General features: G+C 37.6%; 2 protein-coding genes across 5 annotated transcripts in view; one reads left to right on the forward strand and one right to left on the reverse strand.

Annotated features, from left to right (window-relative positions):
- Cdc50 (cell cycle control protein 50A) overlaps positions 1 to 1,856 on the reverse strand; it is a 150,575-nt gene extending 148,719 nt beyond the window's left edge. The window contains exon 1 of one of the 2 annotated variants that reach the window (XM_076178088.1): positions 1,700 to 1,856. In XM_076178088.1, the coding sequence (XP_076034203.1) occupies positions 1,700 to 1,772 (73 nt within the window). In that variant the 5' untranslated portion in view covers positions 1,773 to 1,856. The remainder of the gene's footprint in view (positions 1 to 1,699) is intronic. The other variant, XM_076178087.1, reaches the window with a different exon arrangement.
- Positions 1,857 to 2,264: 408 nt separating this feature from the next.
- LOC143020998 (UV excision repair protein RAD23 homolog A-like) overlaps positions 2,265 to 20,232 on the forward strand; it is a 126,229-nt gene continuing 108,261 nt past the window's right edge. For all 3 annotated transcript variants that reach the window (XR_012965964.1, XM_076178090.1, XM_076178091.1), the window contains exons 1-2: positions 2,265 to 2,422; positions 14,368 to 14,446. Coding sequence is in view for 2 of the 3 variants with exons in the window: in XM_076178090.1 (XP_076034205.1) it covers positions 2,354 to 2,422; positions 14,368 to 14,446 (148 nt within the window). In the remaining variant the exon portion in view is untranslated. The remainder of the gene's footprint in view (positions 2,423 to 14,367; positions 14,447 to 20,232) is intronic.

The raw sequence follows: 20,232 nt of genomic DNA on the forward strand, positions 1-20,232 counted from the left end.
CATATGGTGTTATCTCGTCAATCTTGTAGGCAAACTGCCACTTTTGAGCAATTTAAATCCATGAAAAGGAGAAGTATCATCAGCACTCAACTTATATTTCACTTCTCATCTTTCAAGCATTTGTGACAGACCAATTATTTGAATACAATAATCCCTCCCATTTCCAAACCCCCATTGAGTGGAGACTATCTGAATACTCCAAATATTCTTCAAAATCTGAACACTCTCTGGCATGGCAAATATAGAAGCGATTAATGTACAGAATAAAACTAAACCAATGACAACTCCATTCATATAAAATTCATTTAAGGAAAAGGAATTTCCACTCCATACACAATACCTTTTAATTATCTAGTAAATCACTTTTGAGATCATGCAATGCATTATCCACACTTCTGATTCCTTTTAATTCCTGTACAATATCACCAAATGATGTACTAACTTAGTGCATCATTTGGTGACTAAGGTCTAACAAGAACATCCTGTAGTTCCTGTAGAATATAGTTGTCTGTAAGCAGACTGCTTATCAAGTAGGGCACATAACTTTTCCAAATGACCCATTAGTTTATAAAAATGCAGTGGCTATTTTTACGACAAGTCGTAAGAATAGTCCTTAGGCTATTCTTATGACATGGTTGATAGCACTCTCTATTGTGAACTTTTGAACTAAATTCAAAATAGCTGTCACTAATTTCAAATTACTTTCAGCAGGTGCAGAATTTAATTCATTTGCAGCTCTAAAAGAATCAATTTCCAGCTGGGAAAAGCCTAATAATGTAAATCTTTATACCAGGAACTCCAGAACAATACAATCAGCTACTAAACGTGCTCCTAACAGAAGTTTCAAACCTGAGCTGCAGTATTTTTCAATAGGTTATTGCTGTCAGCATGGAGGTAGAAAATACCAGCAAAAATCTACTACTGGGGCATGACCAAATCAAATGTAAGAACTAGATTTCTGTCTATTCCAAAACATCTTCATACATCATTATCAACTTAATATAAATTTGCGCATTTCAAAAAAATTGAAACAATATTCCTGGGAGGATTGTTAGGTTAGGTTATTGTCGTAAAAAATTAGTTCAAAAGTTCACAATAGAGGGTGCTATCAACCATGTCGTAAGAATAGCCTGAGGACTATTCTTACGAAATGTCATAAAAATAGGCAATGCCTTTTAAAAAAATTCATAACAGAATATTTTTTCTAAGTTCAGCTTAATTAAATATATCTGTCAGGTAATAAGGTTCCTGTAACATCTACTGTAACTAACAGAAAGTGTTGCCCTACATATAAAATACTTAAATTTGTTTAATTGCCACACAAAACCTGCAAGAACGATGATTAACCATTTCCTGAACCCACATATGCCCATTTCAGTGAAGCACAATCAGGAAAATATGTTTGCATGCCTACTGTATCCTATCTTCCTAAAACATGGGAACACTGATAAAGCACCAATAACACTTTCTATAACCCTGTACTTTACTTTTCTTATAATTCCATGAATATGTAATATCATAGCAAACAATGACAACCAGTCCAATAATCTGCTATCAATAACAAAATGTCATACTCACGTATTCCTGAAGGTCATAATTACAAAATAATTTCTTAAGCATATCTAAATATTTTGTCATGTTTCTTGAGAGCTTTATATTCACTTTATTTACACTGGGCTTATTTGGAGCCTACACTTACGTCTAGATCGGGTATTCTCATTGGCACCTTGGGCGGACATTTTCTCGTTACGAACACTGTGTTGATAAGTCATATAAAATAGGTGGATGAAGCAAAGTCTTGGAAAAACTACGCTGCACCCACACTCATATAGCGGAAATTGTCAAAATAATGAGAGCATATACTTTAATGTATCAAACTATATAAGTTTAATGATGGATATAAACATGTTTTTCCTGATCATATGAAACAGGATTTTGTAATAAGAAAGTTGTTGCTGTTGCGTAGCTCATTTGCAACAGCAGAATATACATGGAAGACTTGTGTTGATTATGATTTTATTTAAACATGTAATTTAATTTGAATTGTATATTACAATTTAATTTATTGTACCTGTATGAGACCTCATATTTCAGCATAAAACAAAAAATATATCACATTATGTTGTTATAGTAGGAGAAATGTAAATAGAAAAATAAATGTCGTAAACTTTCACCTGAAGGATATCTCACTACATTTATTATTACTGAATACACAATTTATTAAAGTTCTAAATACAAATAATTGTTGGAACCTCAGAACGCGGATGTGTCGTCACAGTTCATGGCGGCTAGTTATTCAGCAAAGTGCGGGGATAGACGATAGCGAAACTCGAGGCGCAAGAACAGTGGAGAGATGGTGGTACTCACCTTAAAGAATTTGCAGCAGCAGACCTTTACGGTCGATATTGATACTACTGCAACGGTAAGCGTCAAACTTGAGTGAATGCATTTATATGTTACAAGTACCCCATGTCTTGGACGCGTCCCTACCACCCTAAAGTTGCCAATCTTTAGACCAAGTTGCTTCCAACTCTTTCCTAAGCCCAGTATTGTCATGCGCTGGGGTAATAGTGGTGTTGTTATTAGAGGTCTGGTCGTCTAAATACGCCAAACTCTGTATAGGTTGCACTCCATCTTAATACAGCTTTTGATGGATATTATAACTCATGGGAAATCAAAATCCATACTCGAAGTACAACAGAATTTTTGCTTATTGTAAATCCATCTATTGCAATTCTGTATAACTTCTTACAGTGGAAACCAGTACCACACAATACCTTCATAAGTTGCAATTGTGAACATCTGCAGAAGCACAAGTTAGGGGTGACTATTATTTGTAGGATTGTGTGTGTTTGGAAAGAAAAATATTGATTGTGGATGTCTAGAGTATAATACATTATGGGATTAACCATGATTTCTCAAAGCCACAATATGAAGTATTTGAAGGGGAGAATATGTATGATAGCTCTTAGGGATATTAGTAATTTAGTAGGATAGTTTATATATTTTGAATGCTTATGTGCACATACTTGTATACAATACATCGGGGGTTTGCCTTTAACATAATTTTATTAACAAGGATCTTCTAAAGGTATCCATCTCAATAGTATAGCTTGCAAGAATATGACAAAGTTTTCTATGTGCATAACCTCTTTGCAAAGATTTTTACTTTATTTTATATCTTAATGTGTATTTTTTCTTAATCTTGAGGAAATTGTAGTAAATGTAGATATATTGATGGCAATCAGTTTCCCCACTCTGCTTACTTATGATTTAGGTTTTTGAATTAATTTTTCTATCAATAACTTACCTTTTGAAAAATTATAAATATTCATTGTTTTGTAGTTAATAAAGTTGATTACACTATTTTTGTGTTCTGAGAGCTTAGGCATTGAATAACTTAAACTAGTCTAAGTTTAATCCAACATGACCTGTGATGTACCAGGTATTTTATTGAGGAGAAAGGATATTGACATGGTATTCTTATTCTCCATGACAGATCATTATGGATGGGTACGCTGATAAAATTTGCTTGCTCATTATGTATGTAGTTTTGCAAGTTAAAAGGTTAGATAATGCCATCATTATGTATTTCCAATGACTTTTTGTTCCAACCATTTTCCTTGGGGAGAGAAATGTACCAAGAAAGCAGCCAATCAAAACTGAAAAATAACAAGTTTCTGGAGAATATAGTGTCAACTGCTTTATTATTATACAAAACATTGCTTACTTGTAGTGTGTAAAGATTCCATTTCTCCACACCCACCCCAAAAAGTACAATCCTGTGATTTAACTGGAAGAATATTATATTTGGCAGGTTGAAGAAAAAAAAAATACAGTAACTATTGAGAAAGTCAAAATTAATCCTGGCAGCTCTCCATACCAACATGCTGGCTCCACCATGGCAGCCAAAGGGTAGCAGAATGAGCAATATTCCTTTCCTGTACTCGAAAATTAGGTACAGCAGGCTGTGCCTTGTCACATCTACTCAAAAACTCGACAAGAAATTGAAATAAGCTAAGAAAACCAAAAAATACCATGCCATGGGGCTGTGGGATTCTGATCTGGCAAGTAGTGTACTTGGTAGCACAAGATATACTATCTTACCTAAGGATATATGGGGAATTTGTCATATATTAAGTTAAAGTTAGTGAAATTTTTCAAAATTAAAAACCAGTGTGATATTTGAATTTTCACTCAAAACTACCTAGTCCCACAATTACCAGTTTCATTGAAATTTCATATTTGATGTGTAGATATCTGATTGATAGAATATTTGCTTTTATAGGGAGGAAATTTGACCAGATTGGAAACTTGATTAAAAAAAAAATCTGATTGTCTGATGTAAGCCATGTCAGTCCTTTCACAATATAAATTTGATTAATTCAGAAGAGTTATTACAGGAGACATTTTATTTTATTTTTTTTAAACTAAATTTTTTTTTGAAATTGACTTGTATCCCTAATTCATAGTAAGTAGGGAGGGACTGCTCGGACAGACAGTCTAGGGAACGACAACAACAACTAAAGAATAGTTACTTCAGAGTTTGGTTGGGTAACAGTTGTTCAGATGAGGTCAGGAGTTAGTGAGATTGTATAGTTAGGTAAGAAAAGAAACTTGTCAGATTTTTTATGGAGGTATGTACTCCACCAGTACTTCAAGCAAATGCAGCCAGACTTGATGGGCCTTCAATAGCTTTAGAAACTTTGCTTCACCCATAAGTTGTAACATGGTCAGTATTCTTTCATTATCATCAAATGAGCAAGGGTTTTGCTACATGGAAATTGTGTAGACAAGAGATGCTGCTATCCCTCTTATGATTATTCCCACTGGTTCAACCAAAATCAATTAGTAACTTGTAGAGAACACACCACAATATTTATCAACTTGGTCAGGTGTGTATATGCAATTGATTGAATATCAATCCCTCACCTGTCTTGTAGGAGATGCCAAGACTCCCAAATAACTGGCAACAGCCACCAATTTGGCCTACTAGAAGAGGAAAGTGGAGGGTGGTTATATAAAGGCCTGTGAACAATGGGGACATCCATCTATTCATATGGACAAACTCATTCTAGCAAGATTCACTAAAGCAAAAGAGCAATACTTTAGTCATGCTGGAGCAGTCTGAAATGTGTCCATAATAATAAAATTTAGTCCAATCGTCATTTGACTACAGAAAAATCTAATCCAAGTAAAGTCTTATTAATGGAATCTTACTATACTTTTTTAGATAAGGAAATGATGGGCCAGGTGTATATTATGTTTAAGACAATAAGCCCACAAAACATGAATATAACCAGAGATGTGCAAGATAAAACCAGACACAAAAGCCGCCCTTTCCTTTACATTGAAAATGTAAAAAATAAGTAAGAAATTCTAATGTAAAAGGCCCAAACAAGATGTCACACTTGTTTACTGAAATACCTAGGCCCAGTAGCAATAAAAACCCAGACGTCTTCAACCGCTCCTGGAAGCACAACAAAGTTTCAACCATCTGGGGAAAACTCAGTTATCTGAAAACCAAAGAAAAAAAGAGAAAACCTGGCATCCTATAGAGCAATTTCCATCCTATTCATTATATTCAAACATTGAAATGTTTGTTGGGAAGAATTGAAACACAACTGTCCACTTATCCAAATCAACATATTCAAAGTGGGTCTTTCCAGCAGCATGCTACTAAGTGCCAGAAAGCACCATCTGAAAGAACAGTAGTGGAGGCAAACATACAGTGCTCGACAAGGAAGTACGAATGATTAGCGAAAATGAATGTCTTAAATCAATAAACAAAAGCTCACTTCGTACCTCTAATACTTTACGTGCAATGATCTCACGAAGGCGGTTTGGAATGGAAGAAGCATACTTGGCAAGATGTGCAGGGTTTATACTAGCCCAGGATTGGCGAATGGCTGCCTCGAGCTTGGGCACAGAAGCAGTGTCATAAGACACAGCACATCCACAGCAAGGCCGCTTCATTAAATTGGTGACCCCCCCCCCCCCCTGTCCCCTCATGCAGAAAAGAAGACTGGGAGAAATTCCTTCAGGCTGCATCAGATTTTTCTCACACATACTCCCTCACCCCCAACCATTCCACCTCATGCATCACATCATCCATATACATCCATTCTCCATTCAACCGTTTTCTGTCCTCTCCCGTCCTTTCTCAACAGACATTCCCCTCCTCCCCAACTAGCCCCTTTTACCCAATCCATCCATCCATCCATCCATCCATCCATCCATCCAACTTGTCCTAGTGGAGGCAGTTGACATAAATAAGGCATTTGATCAGTTCATAGACATGTATAGAACAAGGGCTTTTTCTCACTTACAAGGGGTGAAGTCAAAGGCATAAATCCGCTTCCACCCATTTTATCCCTGTATACTCCACTTCCATTTACCACCCTGCTCTCCCAATTTTCTTGGCTTCTCCTGGGTAAAGGGTCATCCCTGTATCTCGCCCACTGCCCTGGGTCAGAAGTAATGCAGTAAGATGCAGCACATCCACAGCAAGGCTACTTTATTTAATCGGTGACCCTGTCCTCTCATGCAGAAAAAGAAAAGATGGGGAGAAATACCTTTGGGCTGTACCAGAATATCGTTCATACATACTCCCTAACCCCCCTCCATCCCCCCACCAACTCCCTTCCATCCATTACAGCATCATCCATACACAACCATTCTCCACTCAGCCCTAGTTTCTGTCTTCTCCATTACTTCCTCAACAGACATCACCTTGGTCGCCCCCTCATGTTCACTCTATCCACCTCTGCCTTTCTTATTTCATTTTTTAATCTTTCTTCATTCATTCATTCATTCATTCTTTCCATATGTCCAAACCATCCCAATACTCTTTCATCAATTCTATCTCCCAACTCCTTTTCCACCCCTGCATTCCTTCTCACCTCATCATTTCTCATTATCCAGCCTAGTAACCCCTACCATACTTCTCAGGCATTTCATCGGACACGTTTAAAATCTTTCTCTCGTCCTCTCTTATGCTCCATGTTTCTGCCCCCATACAGTGTCAATATAATCACCCCTTCATACAATCTTTTAGCATCCATTCCTAAATGTTTCTCATTACACTTACACAGTCAAAAGTTTTTACAAGAGTAGTAGAGCCCGTCATCCAGGAGGTGCCAAGATAAGAGGGAGGGAGTAGAATATGTAGGAGACGGAATGGGTGGGAGTGGTTTCTGTGCCTTTTTCTTTTTGGCTACCCCCCATGTAGGGGGAAAAAGCCTTTGGTATATGTATGTATAGTAGAGCCTGTGTTAGAATTAGAAATGGAGAGTGAGTGCTTTGAGGTAAAGGTGGGACTTTGCCAGCAATGTGTTATGTCGCCTTGGCTGTTCAAATTATACATGGATGGGGTGGTGCAAGAGGTAAACAAGGGTAATGGGCAGATTGGAGATGGTTAAAGAAAATGGAAGATAAGCTAATTGTCATATGTTGACGACCCTGCCCTTGTGGCAGGATCAAAGGAGGGATTAAGGAGGTTTGTGACAGTGTGGAAAGGTGTGTGAAAGAAGGAAGTTGAAGATGAAAGTGGGTAAAAGTAAGGTGATGAGATGTACAAGGGGAGAGGATGGCAGTAAATTGGAAGTGAGTATTAAGGGAGAGGGACTGGAGGAAGTGGATAGCTTGAGGTACTTGGGTGCAAATGTGGTGGGAAAGGGAGTAGAGGTGGGGGTAGAATGTAGATTAAGAGAAGCAGGTAAATGCCTTGGGGGATTAAAAATTGTAATGAGAAACAGACATTTGGGAGTGGATGCTAAGAGGAGATTGTATGAAGGGGTGATTATGCTGACAGCACTGTATGGGACAGAAACATGTAACTTAAGGGAGCTTATATGTGTTTACCTAGTTGTATTATACCAAAAGGGAAGATATGCTTGTGGTGACCTGTTTTTGTATCTTGCAAGATCAAGTTTGTTCTTAAATTCTTGTATTGTGTTTGCAGATGGGAGTAGATGCTAAGATGAAATTGTATGAAGGGGTGATTATGCTGACAGCACTGTATGGTGCAGAAACATGGAACACAATTTATATGTGTTTACCTAGTTGTATTATGCCGGAAGGGAAGCTATGCTCGTGGTGACCCATTTTTGTATCTTGCAAGATCAAGTTTGTTTTTCAATTCTTGTATTGTGTTTGCAGATGAGATGCTTGAGAAGTATGGTAGGGGTTACTAGGCTGGATAGAGTGAGATGAGGAGAGCATGGGTGGAAAGGGAGTCATGGGATAGGGTTGATGAAAGAGTATTGGGATGGTTTGGACACCTGGAAAGGATGAGTGAAGAAAGGTTAATAAAAGAGGTGTGGAAGGAGTGAACATGAGGGGTCGACCAAGGATGACATAGATGGATGGGACAAAAGGGGCATTGGGAAAGAAGGGAATGTCTGTTGAGGAAGGAAGGGAGAAGACAAGATAAGGGTGAGTGGAGAACAATTGTGTATTGATGATGTGATGCATGGAAGGGAGTGGGTGGGGGATGGGGGTTGAGGAGGTATATGTGAATAATATTTTGATGCAGCCCAAAGCGATTTTCCCCCATCTTTGCATTTTCTGCACGAGGGGATGGAGAGAGAGGTCACCAATTAAATGAAGTGGCCTTGCTGTGGATGTGCTGTCTTGCTACATTGCTTCTGACCCAGGCAGTGGGCAAGATGCACGGATGACCCGTCACCCAGGAGGAGCCAAGAAATGAGAGAAGGAGGGGTGGTGAATGGGAGTGGAGTATGTGGGGATGAAATATGTGGGAGTGGATTTATGCCTTTGACTTTGGCTACCTCCCTTGTAAGGGGGAAAAAGCCGTTGGCATATGTATGCTAAAAGCACCTGTTTCCTTATGTAAGCACAACTCTCAGCCCCTCCAGGCCATTCTTTGTGCCACTTTTCAGTATTCAAGAATGTTTATAAAATGGCTGCCCAGTTCATTCGATGTTTTCTTCCTTGTTACACGTATAAGCCCCAGGCCAACTTGTGGTTGGGCCTTGTAGTCAACTGACAGACCTTTCTAGGCCTATCTTGTACTTGCACCATTGTAAACAGGGCTGTAGAGTCGAAACACAAAACCTCTGACTCCTCTATTTTTGGCACCTCAGACTCAGACTCCTCTTTATGTAATTAACTGATTATGGCCTACATATTTTATTAAGCCTATACAACATACATACACTCCAATCTTGAGTAGACTTATAATTATAACTGGTTTATATCAAAGAATAAAGATATGTTATAGTGTGGCTTTCCTATGTTTGACCTCTTAATACTTTATAACTGAAATAGAGACAATTTTTGAAAGGGTATTGAAGAAAATTCAGTAAAAAATCTAATGCAAGACATTGGCTTAATATATATCTTTACAAATAAGTGATAAGTACATTTCAAAAAAAATACTGTACTTTATAACAAAAGTTGAAATATAACCTTTGTAAAGGATATACAAACCTAATAATAAAAAATATATAATATATTGTAAGATTTTTTTATATATATAGTTTTGCCAATGCAAAAAAAAAAAATTGGTTTAACTACATACTGGTACTGCTATGCGATTATTGCGATGGACATTACTCCAGTTCTGGAACAGATCTTATCAATAAGAGTACAATACAAGATACAGCTGAACATGTTTGAAACGTGAAACTTTTTTTTTTTTTTCCCAACTTTAGATATCCTTATTTCAATAAGTCAATGTTAAAAAGTATAGAGGGGTAAAAAAGAAGGGGAAAGGAGAGAAGAGATAGTATTATTGCGTTAGTCTACAGTTGAAATCATAATTATTCTACTGTTTGGCAACACAGCAATGGGAGAAACCACCAAACTGATGGAGTGCTGGAAACGATGCATATGGAACTTGACAGGAATATTACAGCTCCCATGACTGTGTGTCAACAGAAGGTGTAAAAGTAATACTTTAGATGTTTCAGTCTATGTATAAATTTGAAAGAAGCGTTGCACAAGGACGTTTTGGGAGTTTAGTGGAACAACCACGAAGATAAGACGATGAGATTTATTACATTTTATTAAATTGTTTTTTTATCTATATATATAATCTACTTATAAGGAGTGTGCACTGCATAACTACAGACTAAATGAAGGCCTTATTAAGTGTAAATTTAACTGGAGTCGGAGTTGGTATATTTGTACCGACTCCGACTCCAGTGACACCGTAAATGAAGTAGACAAAATTTTTGAAAGCATATTGGAGAAAATTCAGTAAAAAAAAATTCTATTATGTAAGACATTTGGCATAATATATATCTTTGCAAATAAGTGATAAGTACATTAAAAAAAAAATACTGTACTTTATAACAAAGGTTGGAATATAACCTTTGTAAAGGATATACAAACCTAATAATAAAAAAATATATAATGGAAGATTTTTTTTACATATATAGTTTTGGAAATACAAAATAAAAAAAATGAAAATATTTTATAAAAAGTTTAGGCAAATTTCTTGAAAGAAAACAGTAAATATAGAGAAAATAAACCTTATTGATACAAGTACGGTACAAGGTCGAGTGTTACAGCTGAACATGTATGATACTGAAAGGTATATGTATCATGCATACTTTTTGGGTATCATTATCCTTCATATGTTTTCATACCTTCTTTTGTCATGTACTGAAATTACTGCCACAAATACCTCTTGATTTAACTACATACTGGTACTGCTATGAGATTGTTGCGATGGACATTAGTCTGGTTCTGGAACCAATCTTATCGATACGAGTACAAAACAAGATACAGCTGAACATGTTTGAAATGTGAAACTTTTTTTTTTCAACTTTAAATATCCTTATTTCAGTAATTCATTGTTAAAAAGTATGGAGGGGAAAGGAAAGAAGAGATAGTATTATTGCGTTAGTCAACAGTTGAAATCATAATTATCCTACTGTTTGGCAACACAGCAATGGGAGAAACCACCAAACTGATGGAGTGCTGGAAACGATGCATATGGAACTTGACAGTAATATTACAGCTTCCGTGACTGTGTGTCAACAGAAGGTGTAAAATTGAGGTGTTTGATTTATTCAAGTAATACTTTGGATCTTCATTGGTCTGTGTATAAATTTGAAAGCCAGCATTGCACAAGGACATTTTGGGGGTTTAGTGGAATGATCACGAAGATAAGACTGTGAGATTTTTTTTTTATCTACTTATAAGGAGTGTGCACTGCATAACTCTACAGACTAAACGAAGGCCTTATAAAGTGTAAATTTAACTGGAATCAGAGTCTGTATATTTTTACCAACTCCGACTCCAGTGACACCGTAATTGCTTCCGACTACGACTCCACAGCCCTGAAATAAAAGTGAGGATGATTCTCCTCTATGATGGTAAAGTTAGGAAAGGGACCCTATGTGGTGTTACTTGTTTTGCAATCTTGACCAAATGTATTCGTATTGTCTGTATTCCCTATTATTACATTCAATATATTGATGCATAGTATAGATTATGTGGTTGCAAATGATTGATAGTTGTATTTTGGCATGGGGTAGATCCTACCTTGAACAGCCTTATATATATCAAAAGGACATGTTAGTATTAGTTTAACCCCTTCCCCAACCATCTTTTAGTTAAAAACGTTTCATTTTCAGACGAATTTTTTAATTTTCGTTTTATATAGTATTTTTCATGCTGACTATGAAAAACAATTCGTATTTAATTTTTTCCCATTTTTGTGGTCGACTTTTTACTTTGAAAATACCTTTGTAGGCAAAAAACAAGTTAACTCGTCTTCCTATAAAACATATATTTTCACCATATTTTCTTAATTTCTCGTATAAGTTTACCAAAGTAAAGGGGAATGAAAAACACATTTTGTTTTTAATTTTTATTACATTTGCTACCAAAAACATAGCATATTATAATAATATGCAAATATGAATAAATGAAATTACTTTTTCTGGCATTTGATTATGAATGAAATAATTTGAAATACTGTAAGTTGTTAGCAAAAAATAAAACAAATGGCCTTTTGCACATATAAAAGAATAGTATTCCTTCAGCAAATTTATAAATGAAATTATTCTGAATGGTACTTTTCAAAACATGGCACAACACATAGAGCTACTTTGCATTCTGTACACATATATCGTGACTCTTTCCTGATTGGTTTCCCTCTATGGTCACGCTTCAGACTGCATGCAACACATTTTCTTGTTGGATTTGTCTTTTTTTCTGTTGGTGGAATTTCCATTGGAAAATGTCCTCCTGGCGTATACCGCGAACTTCCTGGTGATGTCGAGGGTCTACCTGGTGATCTTTTTGGTGGTAAAGCTGGCCCATACTTGTCAAATATATCTCGTATAATTTGCATACGAAATTTCAGGTGTGTCAGGGGTTTTTGTCCTTGCATACTGAATGCTTCTTAATGCAGGATGAAAGCATTCCATACTGCAATATCCATCAAATGGAAGAAGACTGTCTTGTAATATTTCTTACCCCGTTTCCTTGTAATGGGATAATCTACAAGTTGCTGGTCCACCTTGTCAACTCCTCCCATTGTATAATTGTATTCATATACAACTTTGGGTTTCTTCACAGGCCCTTGTCTTGTCTCAATGTCATGCATAGCTGGGTTGTGAATGGTTGACAGCATTGCAACGTCCTTTTTGTCTTTCTAATGAAGAGTCATTACCTTGCCTCTCTGAAATGCTACAACTTCTCCTTTCTTCAGTTTTTTGCTTTTCAGCTGTTCTGGCACTTCTTTTCGATTCAAACGTAGAGTTCCAGAAGTATCAATCTGGTTCCTAACTAGAGCATCGGCTAATTGCAGGCTAGTGTAATAGTTATCCACAGTAACACAATAACCTTTCCCAAATAAGGGCTTCATCAAAGATATAACAACACGTGAACTCACAGGATACTCATCATACTCTGGATCAAACTGTGTTCCTTTCCCAACATAAATGGTCATTTTGTACACATATCCAGTCTTTGACTCACACAACAAAAAATATTTCACTCCAAACCACCTCCTTTTCAGTGGAATATACTGTACCCATCCTAGCCTTCCCTTGAACAACATAAGGCTTTCATCTATACATACATCTTGCCTAGGGGTATAACACTTTGCAAAGTTCTCAAACAATCTCATAAATACATCATAAATCTTATACAATTTTGGGTTGGGGTGGGTTTGTGCATCATGAGTTTCATTATTTACAAAATGAAGATACTGTTTTATCTTACTGTACCATTTCAGTCATTAGCTTCCGAAAAATTGGTCTTTCAAGCAGTTCATCTTATGACCAGTTCATTTCTTCTTCTGGCATTTTCACAATACCCTGTAGCATTTTCATGGCAAAAAAATACAAAAATTTCTGCCTTTGTTACAGGGCGCCACAAAGAATCGCATTGTACAGTTTGTTCAGCAAAACGAGTAGACTCTACCAGTACTCAGTCAATAATCCTGTTATCGATAAAAAGACTGAAGAATTCAAAAGGACTCATTTTTGTTGGGTCTTCATCAGTCGTAATTCCAGGATTTCCTGTGAATGGGAAACGTGTTGGTGCTGCATTCATGCTGTCCTCTGACAACTCTAGGCTTCTCCAAGCTCTTGCATCACCTTCCTCCTCCTCCTCCGCTCCATCATCACTTGTGGAGAAATAGTCATTGTCTGATGAACTGGCACTGTCATCAGAAGTATTCAAGCTCCTAAGGGAAGGTTCATATTCACTATCTTCCTCAAAATTAGACACTTGGGGTGTAATTTATTTGAAAAAGCCACAAAAAACGAGTGGTAATGTGGATGAAGACTGCACCTGCCCACAGTTGCTGCCATAGCAAGTCTAACTAGAGTGGCCCTGAACTGCCTGTGGTACCCTATCGCCTCTGCCAAATGTACGATATGACGAGACTACTCGTTTCACACGTAGAATGGCTTAGAAAGGCTCAGAATCGACGAGTAAATATGTATGTAGCTGGTTTTTGAAGATTAGTTTTAGACGAGTACTCTCGTCGAATACTAAAAAAAGAACATTAGGTGAAAACGAGTCTACTCGTTTCTGCCAGGGAAGGGGTTAACCTACTTTCTCTCTCTCTCCCTCCCTCCCTCCCTCCAAAGTCTATACATAACAGTATTGAAAAGGTCAAGTCTAAGTCAAGTATTATCACAAACATTGCCTTTGGTGTGTTTTGAATGTACTAACTCTTGAGTGTTGTATTCAGTGGGAGGTGTTTTGACCATGTTTTTTATTCTACAAGAGTTTGTATGGACCTTGTGCCTTGAACTTGAAATAAATAATAAACCTGTTGTAAATTACATCTTATGCAATGATCAGAGATGAACATGCTGTTTGATGGTAAACTTTCTTCCTCAGGATATTCAATGCCTTTACTTATATTTACAGGTTAAACAACTTAAGGAGAAAATAGAAAAGGAAAAGGGTGTTGACTATCCAGCTGTTGGACAAAAATTAATTTATGCCGGTAAGTATGTATGTTTGTTGTATGGGGTGGGGGGGGGGGTAATTATAATGCAGGAAGTTAAGCTCTAGAAAGTGAGAGGTTTCCCTTTGCAGAATTAAAGGAATGGACAGAAGACAAGTACCTGAAAGTGGTGGTCCAACAAGATGGATGTTAGAATAGTCTACCTACTGCCCATCCTCAGAACTTGTCAATACCCATACCTCTATCAGGAAGTGTAATTCCAAGGTGCTGACATTTTGTCTTTGGACATGGTCCAATAACTCAACTTTAACATGAGGAGAGCTGACATTTAGCAACTTCTTCCCTCCTACAGCTACAGTAGAAGCTGGTGACAAAAACACACACACACACACACACACACACACACAGAGCAACACTATGGACACCCAGTACTAAAAAGAATATAAGGAAACTAGAAAGAATACAGAGAGCAACAACAAAGTTGGCACCAGCTCTTTCTAAATTAACATACAAACAAAGATTATCGAAATTAGAACTACCAACACTAGAGCAAAGAAGAGAAAGAGGTGATCTGCGAAAACACCGCAAACACAGCTAATTAATATCCGTTAATGAGAGGTCTCACTGTATTTACCTTACCGTCTTATATTTGTAGACATTGGTTAGGGTAGGTGCTGATGTGACGAAATGTAAACACAGAGCTTGTTCTACTTGCATAAACAGTATTGCTTGAGACAGTATAACAGTCTTTCTGATTGGAGAAAAGGGTAGAGGAGAAGAAAAATTATTGGTGCATGGAGGTAAGGTCACGCCCTAAAAGGGTGGCACTTACTTGTAACGTTCAAAGTCATTGGATGAATTAAATCATGTCGTCAGAGCAGACTTGGCTTGGTGGGTGTAAGAGGATTCCAGGTGGGAGTCCTTGGTGTACCTTATCTAAAAGCGATGTAGAGAATTGGTAAAGAAAAAAATCAAGAATGTTTGAGACCAGTTTGATTATCCCATCCAGAAACATTACTAACTTGTTACAGAAGATATGGTGGAACATAATCAAAGAGAAGGATAGGGCATGGTGCCTATAGAAGAACTATAATTAATAAGTGTTAGTGTTAACAAAACTAACATAAAGACACGCTATATATTTGTATATGTCATCCACATAGCACAACAAAGTTGGAATTCAGAAGGATATCTGAAAAAGAATAATGCTAGTATATCCAAAAAGTGTTTACAAAACCAAAATTCCTGGAGTTTGTCATCAAACAATGCAAGAGAAAGGCAAAAAAATAATGGACAAACATCATCAACACAAATGAACAACTAGGATTATACTGCTGATGAATGACTCCTCCACAACTGTTGATCAGGTACTCAAGGAAGGATTGTGGAAGTGGTGTGCCAAACCAGAAAGGTAATAAAAGAATTAACAAGTGAAAGAGAAAAGGGACATTGATATCAAAGCTGGTGTCTACATGATTCTGTGTAAGGGTTGTAACAAATCTTACTAGTGAAATGTTATGACCTGAAAATGTGCATTCATGAACATGGTAGTGACATTTGAAGCAGCAACACCACTAATACCTGTGTAACATAGAAGCATAACACCAACCCCCTAATGGACTGGAATAAGCCTGAGTTGATTATATGTGAAACTGACAGGATAAGGAAGAAATATCTGGAAGCATTGGTTATAGTACAAATTAAGAGAGATCTGTGGGAGAGCATTAGGACTGCCAGGCTCTTTGGGATTCCAGGCTTTCAACTCGATAAAACACAAAGCAATAGTTATCCTGATCCTCCAATAATGGCCAACAATTCTTGACATGTTTCATTCACATCATGATCTTGTACCATCCTCTATATAATTAACATGGATCAAGGATAATATTTGTGCTAACATCAGTTCCTCCTGGCTCCCACAAATTACTTCCCTCAAACTAGACACCCTTATTTCTGACCTTGTTATCTGGTCATTAGAAAGTTCCTTATCTAATCCAGTATACTCCCGTTAAGTTCTAAATGTTCCAACTTTCATAAATTTTTGTGGGGTACCTTGTGTAAAGCTTTTACTAGGTTCAAGAATATTTACATAGAACAAACACGATGAGACCCATCACATCTGGGATTGGTAGTGCACCACATAAATTGGCCAAGTGTTTGGCCAAACCCTTATCCTCCAGACTAGGGTCAGTGAGCAAAGCACACCTGAGAAATTCAAATGATCTGATTGAGAGAATACGAGACACATCTCTCACAAAGGAGGTTGGTATCATATGATGTTAAGAGTTTATTTACCAATGTATTCATTGAAGGGACATTAAAAGCGGCCAAAGAGGTGGTCAACGACATGAATGATGAAGACCTTCCTTTTGGCAAGGGGGATTATTTAAAGTTAATACCCTTGTGTTAAATTTGGTTCCTTCATATTCAGTAATAAAGAATATTTTCAGTGCTGTGGCCTCACGATGGGGAGTCCGCTCAGTTGTGTTCTGGCCTCTTTTTACATGGAAGTTCTAGAAGGGGACCATTTTACCACATTAAAGGGCCAAGATACAACATGGTTGCGGTGCATGGATGATGTACTTCCTATCACCCTCAGGGAGATGGATCTCAGGGATAAATTAAACATGCTCAATGGGATAGAAAAGAAACAATCCACTATGGAACAAGAGGAGAATGACAAATTAGCCTTCCTAGACACGGTAATATGGAGAAAAGGGAACAAGACTGCTTTCTCAATACACAGAAAAAACACAAATAAAAACGACATCATCCATTATTACTCTGCTTACCATGCAAGAATAAAAAGTGGGGTAGTAATAGGTTTCTTTTTGAGAGCATACTGGGTGTGAGGTGAGGAATTTCTCCAAGGAGAAATTGAATACATTTTTGACATATTTAGGAAACTGTGTTACCCACAAGGACTCTTACATAGACTAAAAGAAAAAGATTTAAATATAACAAAGAACCAGAGAAAGCCAAATATGTGAGAACAAAGGGGACAGCTGGGTTTTTTTGTCCGTTCCCAATTCAAAACACGCAGATGAAATCGGACAGTTGTTCACCAAGGCAAGGTTAAGAGTTGCATATCGCACAGGGACCAAAATATATAACATCATTACAAACAAAAACAATAATGAGTACCATATGGGTGCTGAGGACAGCCTGATTTATAGAATTCCTTGTAAAACCTGTCTTGTCAGTTATTTTGGGGAAACTGGCAGAAAAATAAAAAAATGACTATATGAACACAAGAATGACGTAAAAGCCCACCGGACATCAAATTCTATAGTGGCTCATATAGACAATTTTGGCCACCTTCCTGACTTAGGAAAATACAGAGGTACTCCACAAAGGGCTAAGAAAGCAAGAAAGAAAAATAATCTAAGCAGCATACATCACTTCAAAACCTTGCAATAATCACAGAGAAGGATTTATTATATTATCAAAGTTGACTAGCGACTTTGTTCAAGGTGAAGCGGAACGAAGGAAGGACGGAGATAGGGGAGAAACAGGGTAAGGAAAGTGAAGTATATAAGCTGTAAATATTTTCCTAGTGTACACTCTGAGGAAGTCCTTTAAGGACGAAGCATTAGTAATAAAACTCCTACGGTTTTTGGCATTTACCTCATCACCCTTTCCCAACCACATAAGACACAAAAATCCCATATACAGACTTCAAACAAGTAATTCATTGTCATGCAATGGAGAAGTGGCAGGAACAATGGACAAGGCTGGACGGTAGTTACAAGTTAAAAGAGATTCACCCCTCGGTGAGCCCTTGGAAGTCTCATTCTTTGGACAGGAGATCAAGTATTGTTTTAACAAGGTTAAGAATTGGCCATTCCTACATTACCCATAAATTTGTTATGGCAAGTGGAACAGAAAGGCATGCCCCACTTGCCAAGTTAATTTTACAATTAAACACATCTTAATTCAGTGCCCTGTATACTCTAATAAGTGCAGGGCAAACTTTTTAACATTTATCTCTTGAAGAAGTTTTAGGGGAGGAGGCTCATGTGGAGAGTACCCCCCGGGGCCCAGTACTTTGAAGCGGGGGGGGCTTGCGTGTAGCAAGGATGGGCTGAGCTGTTCTAGCCAGATGCAACCATACTGGAGAGGTCAGTCCTAAGCTACCAGACAAAATCTGAGCCAACGGACTTTTGTTGACGACCCTAGCTTGTCTTTGACCATGGACTGGAATGCTCATAGGATTTGCTGCCCTCACCCTATGACAGTTGTTTTAGAATGAGGTTTTTGGGGTAGTGAATAGATAGGGGGTCCCTCACCCTTTTCCTTTGTGAAATACCCTATCCCTATCCTTCATATTTGCTACCCTGCTCTCCTTTTTCACCATCTTTCTCTAATACCTGTTAAGGAAGGTTCTGGTATCTTGGTGCCTCCCAAGCTACATGTCTGAACCCAGTCAAGTGGGGATGTATACCGCGAGGTCACTACTCCTGGTGATGGCCGAAAGCTCACCAACTGGGGAATGCATGTTTGCGAGGTAGGTACTAGGCTGCCTTTCTTTCTCTCTATCCAGTGCACATGCAGAGTAACTACGCCAGCCCCATCCTAAATGGGACAAAACTAAAGTGGACAAATCTCCGGGTTGACAAAATCTCTAACTCACCTCCGAGGCCCTGCATGAATAAATAGTCGTTTCTGGAACTTCCCGACTGCAGAGACTTTTCTTTTATTGCTTGAGGCATCAGGCAACTGCAGTATCTTCTTCTATTTATTGATCTCTCTTGATATATAGTGTGCCCCTATAAATATACACGATCATGGCGGCTGTTCAAAATGTGTATTCTAAACCTCCACCACTACCTGATCCTCCTAAACCTCCTGATCCTTCTTCTAATATTGCTGATTCTAATGTCGACGATATTGGCTCGGCAAAAGTAAAACTCCCAGTTGTTGACTTAGGCTTGAAAAAGAAATTCGGTAATGAAACTAAGACTTCATTGACAGATAATACTGTTGTCCAGAAACTTACAATTGGAATGGATTCTGGAGTGATGAAATCATCTTTAGATATTCAGAAGCCTATAAATAGCTCAAGTATTGCTCCTAATTATCATAAAGTCTTACATTTAAAATGTCTCTCTTGATAAGAGTTATGTTGACTTACATGAAGAGTTCTGTAAATTTGGACCAATTAAAGAGATCAGGGTTAAACTGATTGACAACTTTAAGGCTTGGCTAGTCTGGGTCTCGTTTCTTTCTAATCAGGATGCAGCTGCTGCCTGCTTAGATTATAATAATTCCAAAGGAAATGAATCTTTTGCCCAACTTCTTGCTAGAGCACCACCTAACCTGGATATCTTTTATCCAGAAAACCTAGTAGAGGAAAGGAAGGAAAGTGTGCAGAGACCTCCCAATCCAGCTAAGTGGGTTATCACGTTTGCAAAGGAACGTGCTAACTTGTTCGAGTTTAGAAGATTCTTGAAGAGTCACCTTGGCTCTGGTAATTTGACTAACTCACAGGTATCCTGATTTGGAAGAAATTCCTTCTTAATTCATGTAAAGTTTTATGAGCAAGCTGCCATGGTGCTTAACTTGAGTCACAAATCAGACATTAAGGACGTTAAACCCCACTATACCTTTAGTTATGCCAAAGGGGTAATTTTTAATAGAGATCTCTGACTTTGAGGAATTTTTTTTTAGAAATGTGCCCAACTAATGTTTGGAGGGTTTTTAAAATTCCTCATTGTTCTTATCCTAACTCTCTCTGGTGAAGATCTACCTCATTATGTAGAGATAGAAAAAGAGGTTGGCCATCCTTCCCACCGATGTGCAAGAGACAAACTGTGTTTGATATG

Source organism: Oratosquilla oratoria, chromosome 41, assembly GCF_046742065.1.
Source record: "Oratosquilla oratoria isolate Oo_2021 chromosome 41, ASM4674206v1, whole genome shotgun sequence".
NCBI lineage: Eukaryota > Metazoa > Arthropoda > Malacostraca > Stomatopoda > Squillidae > Oratosquilla > Oratosquilla oratoria.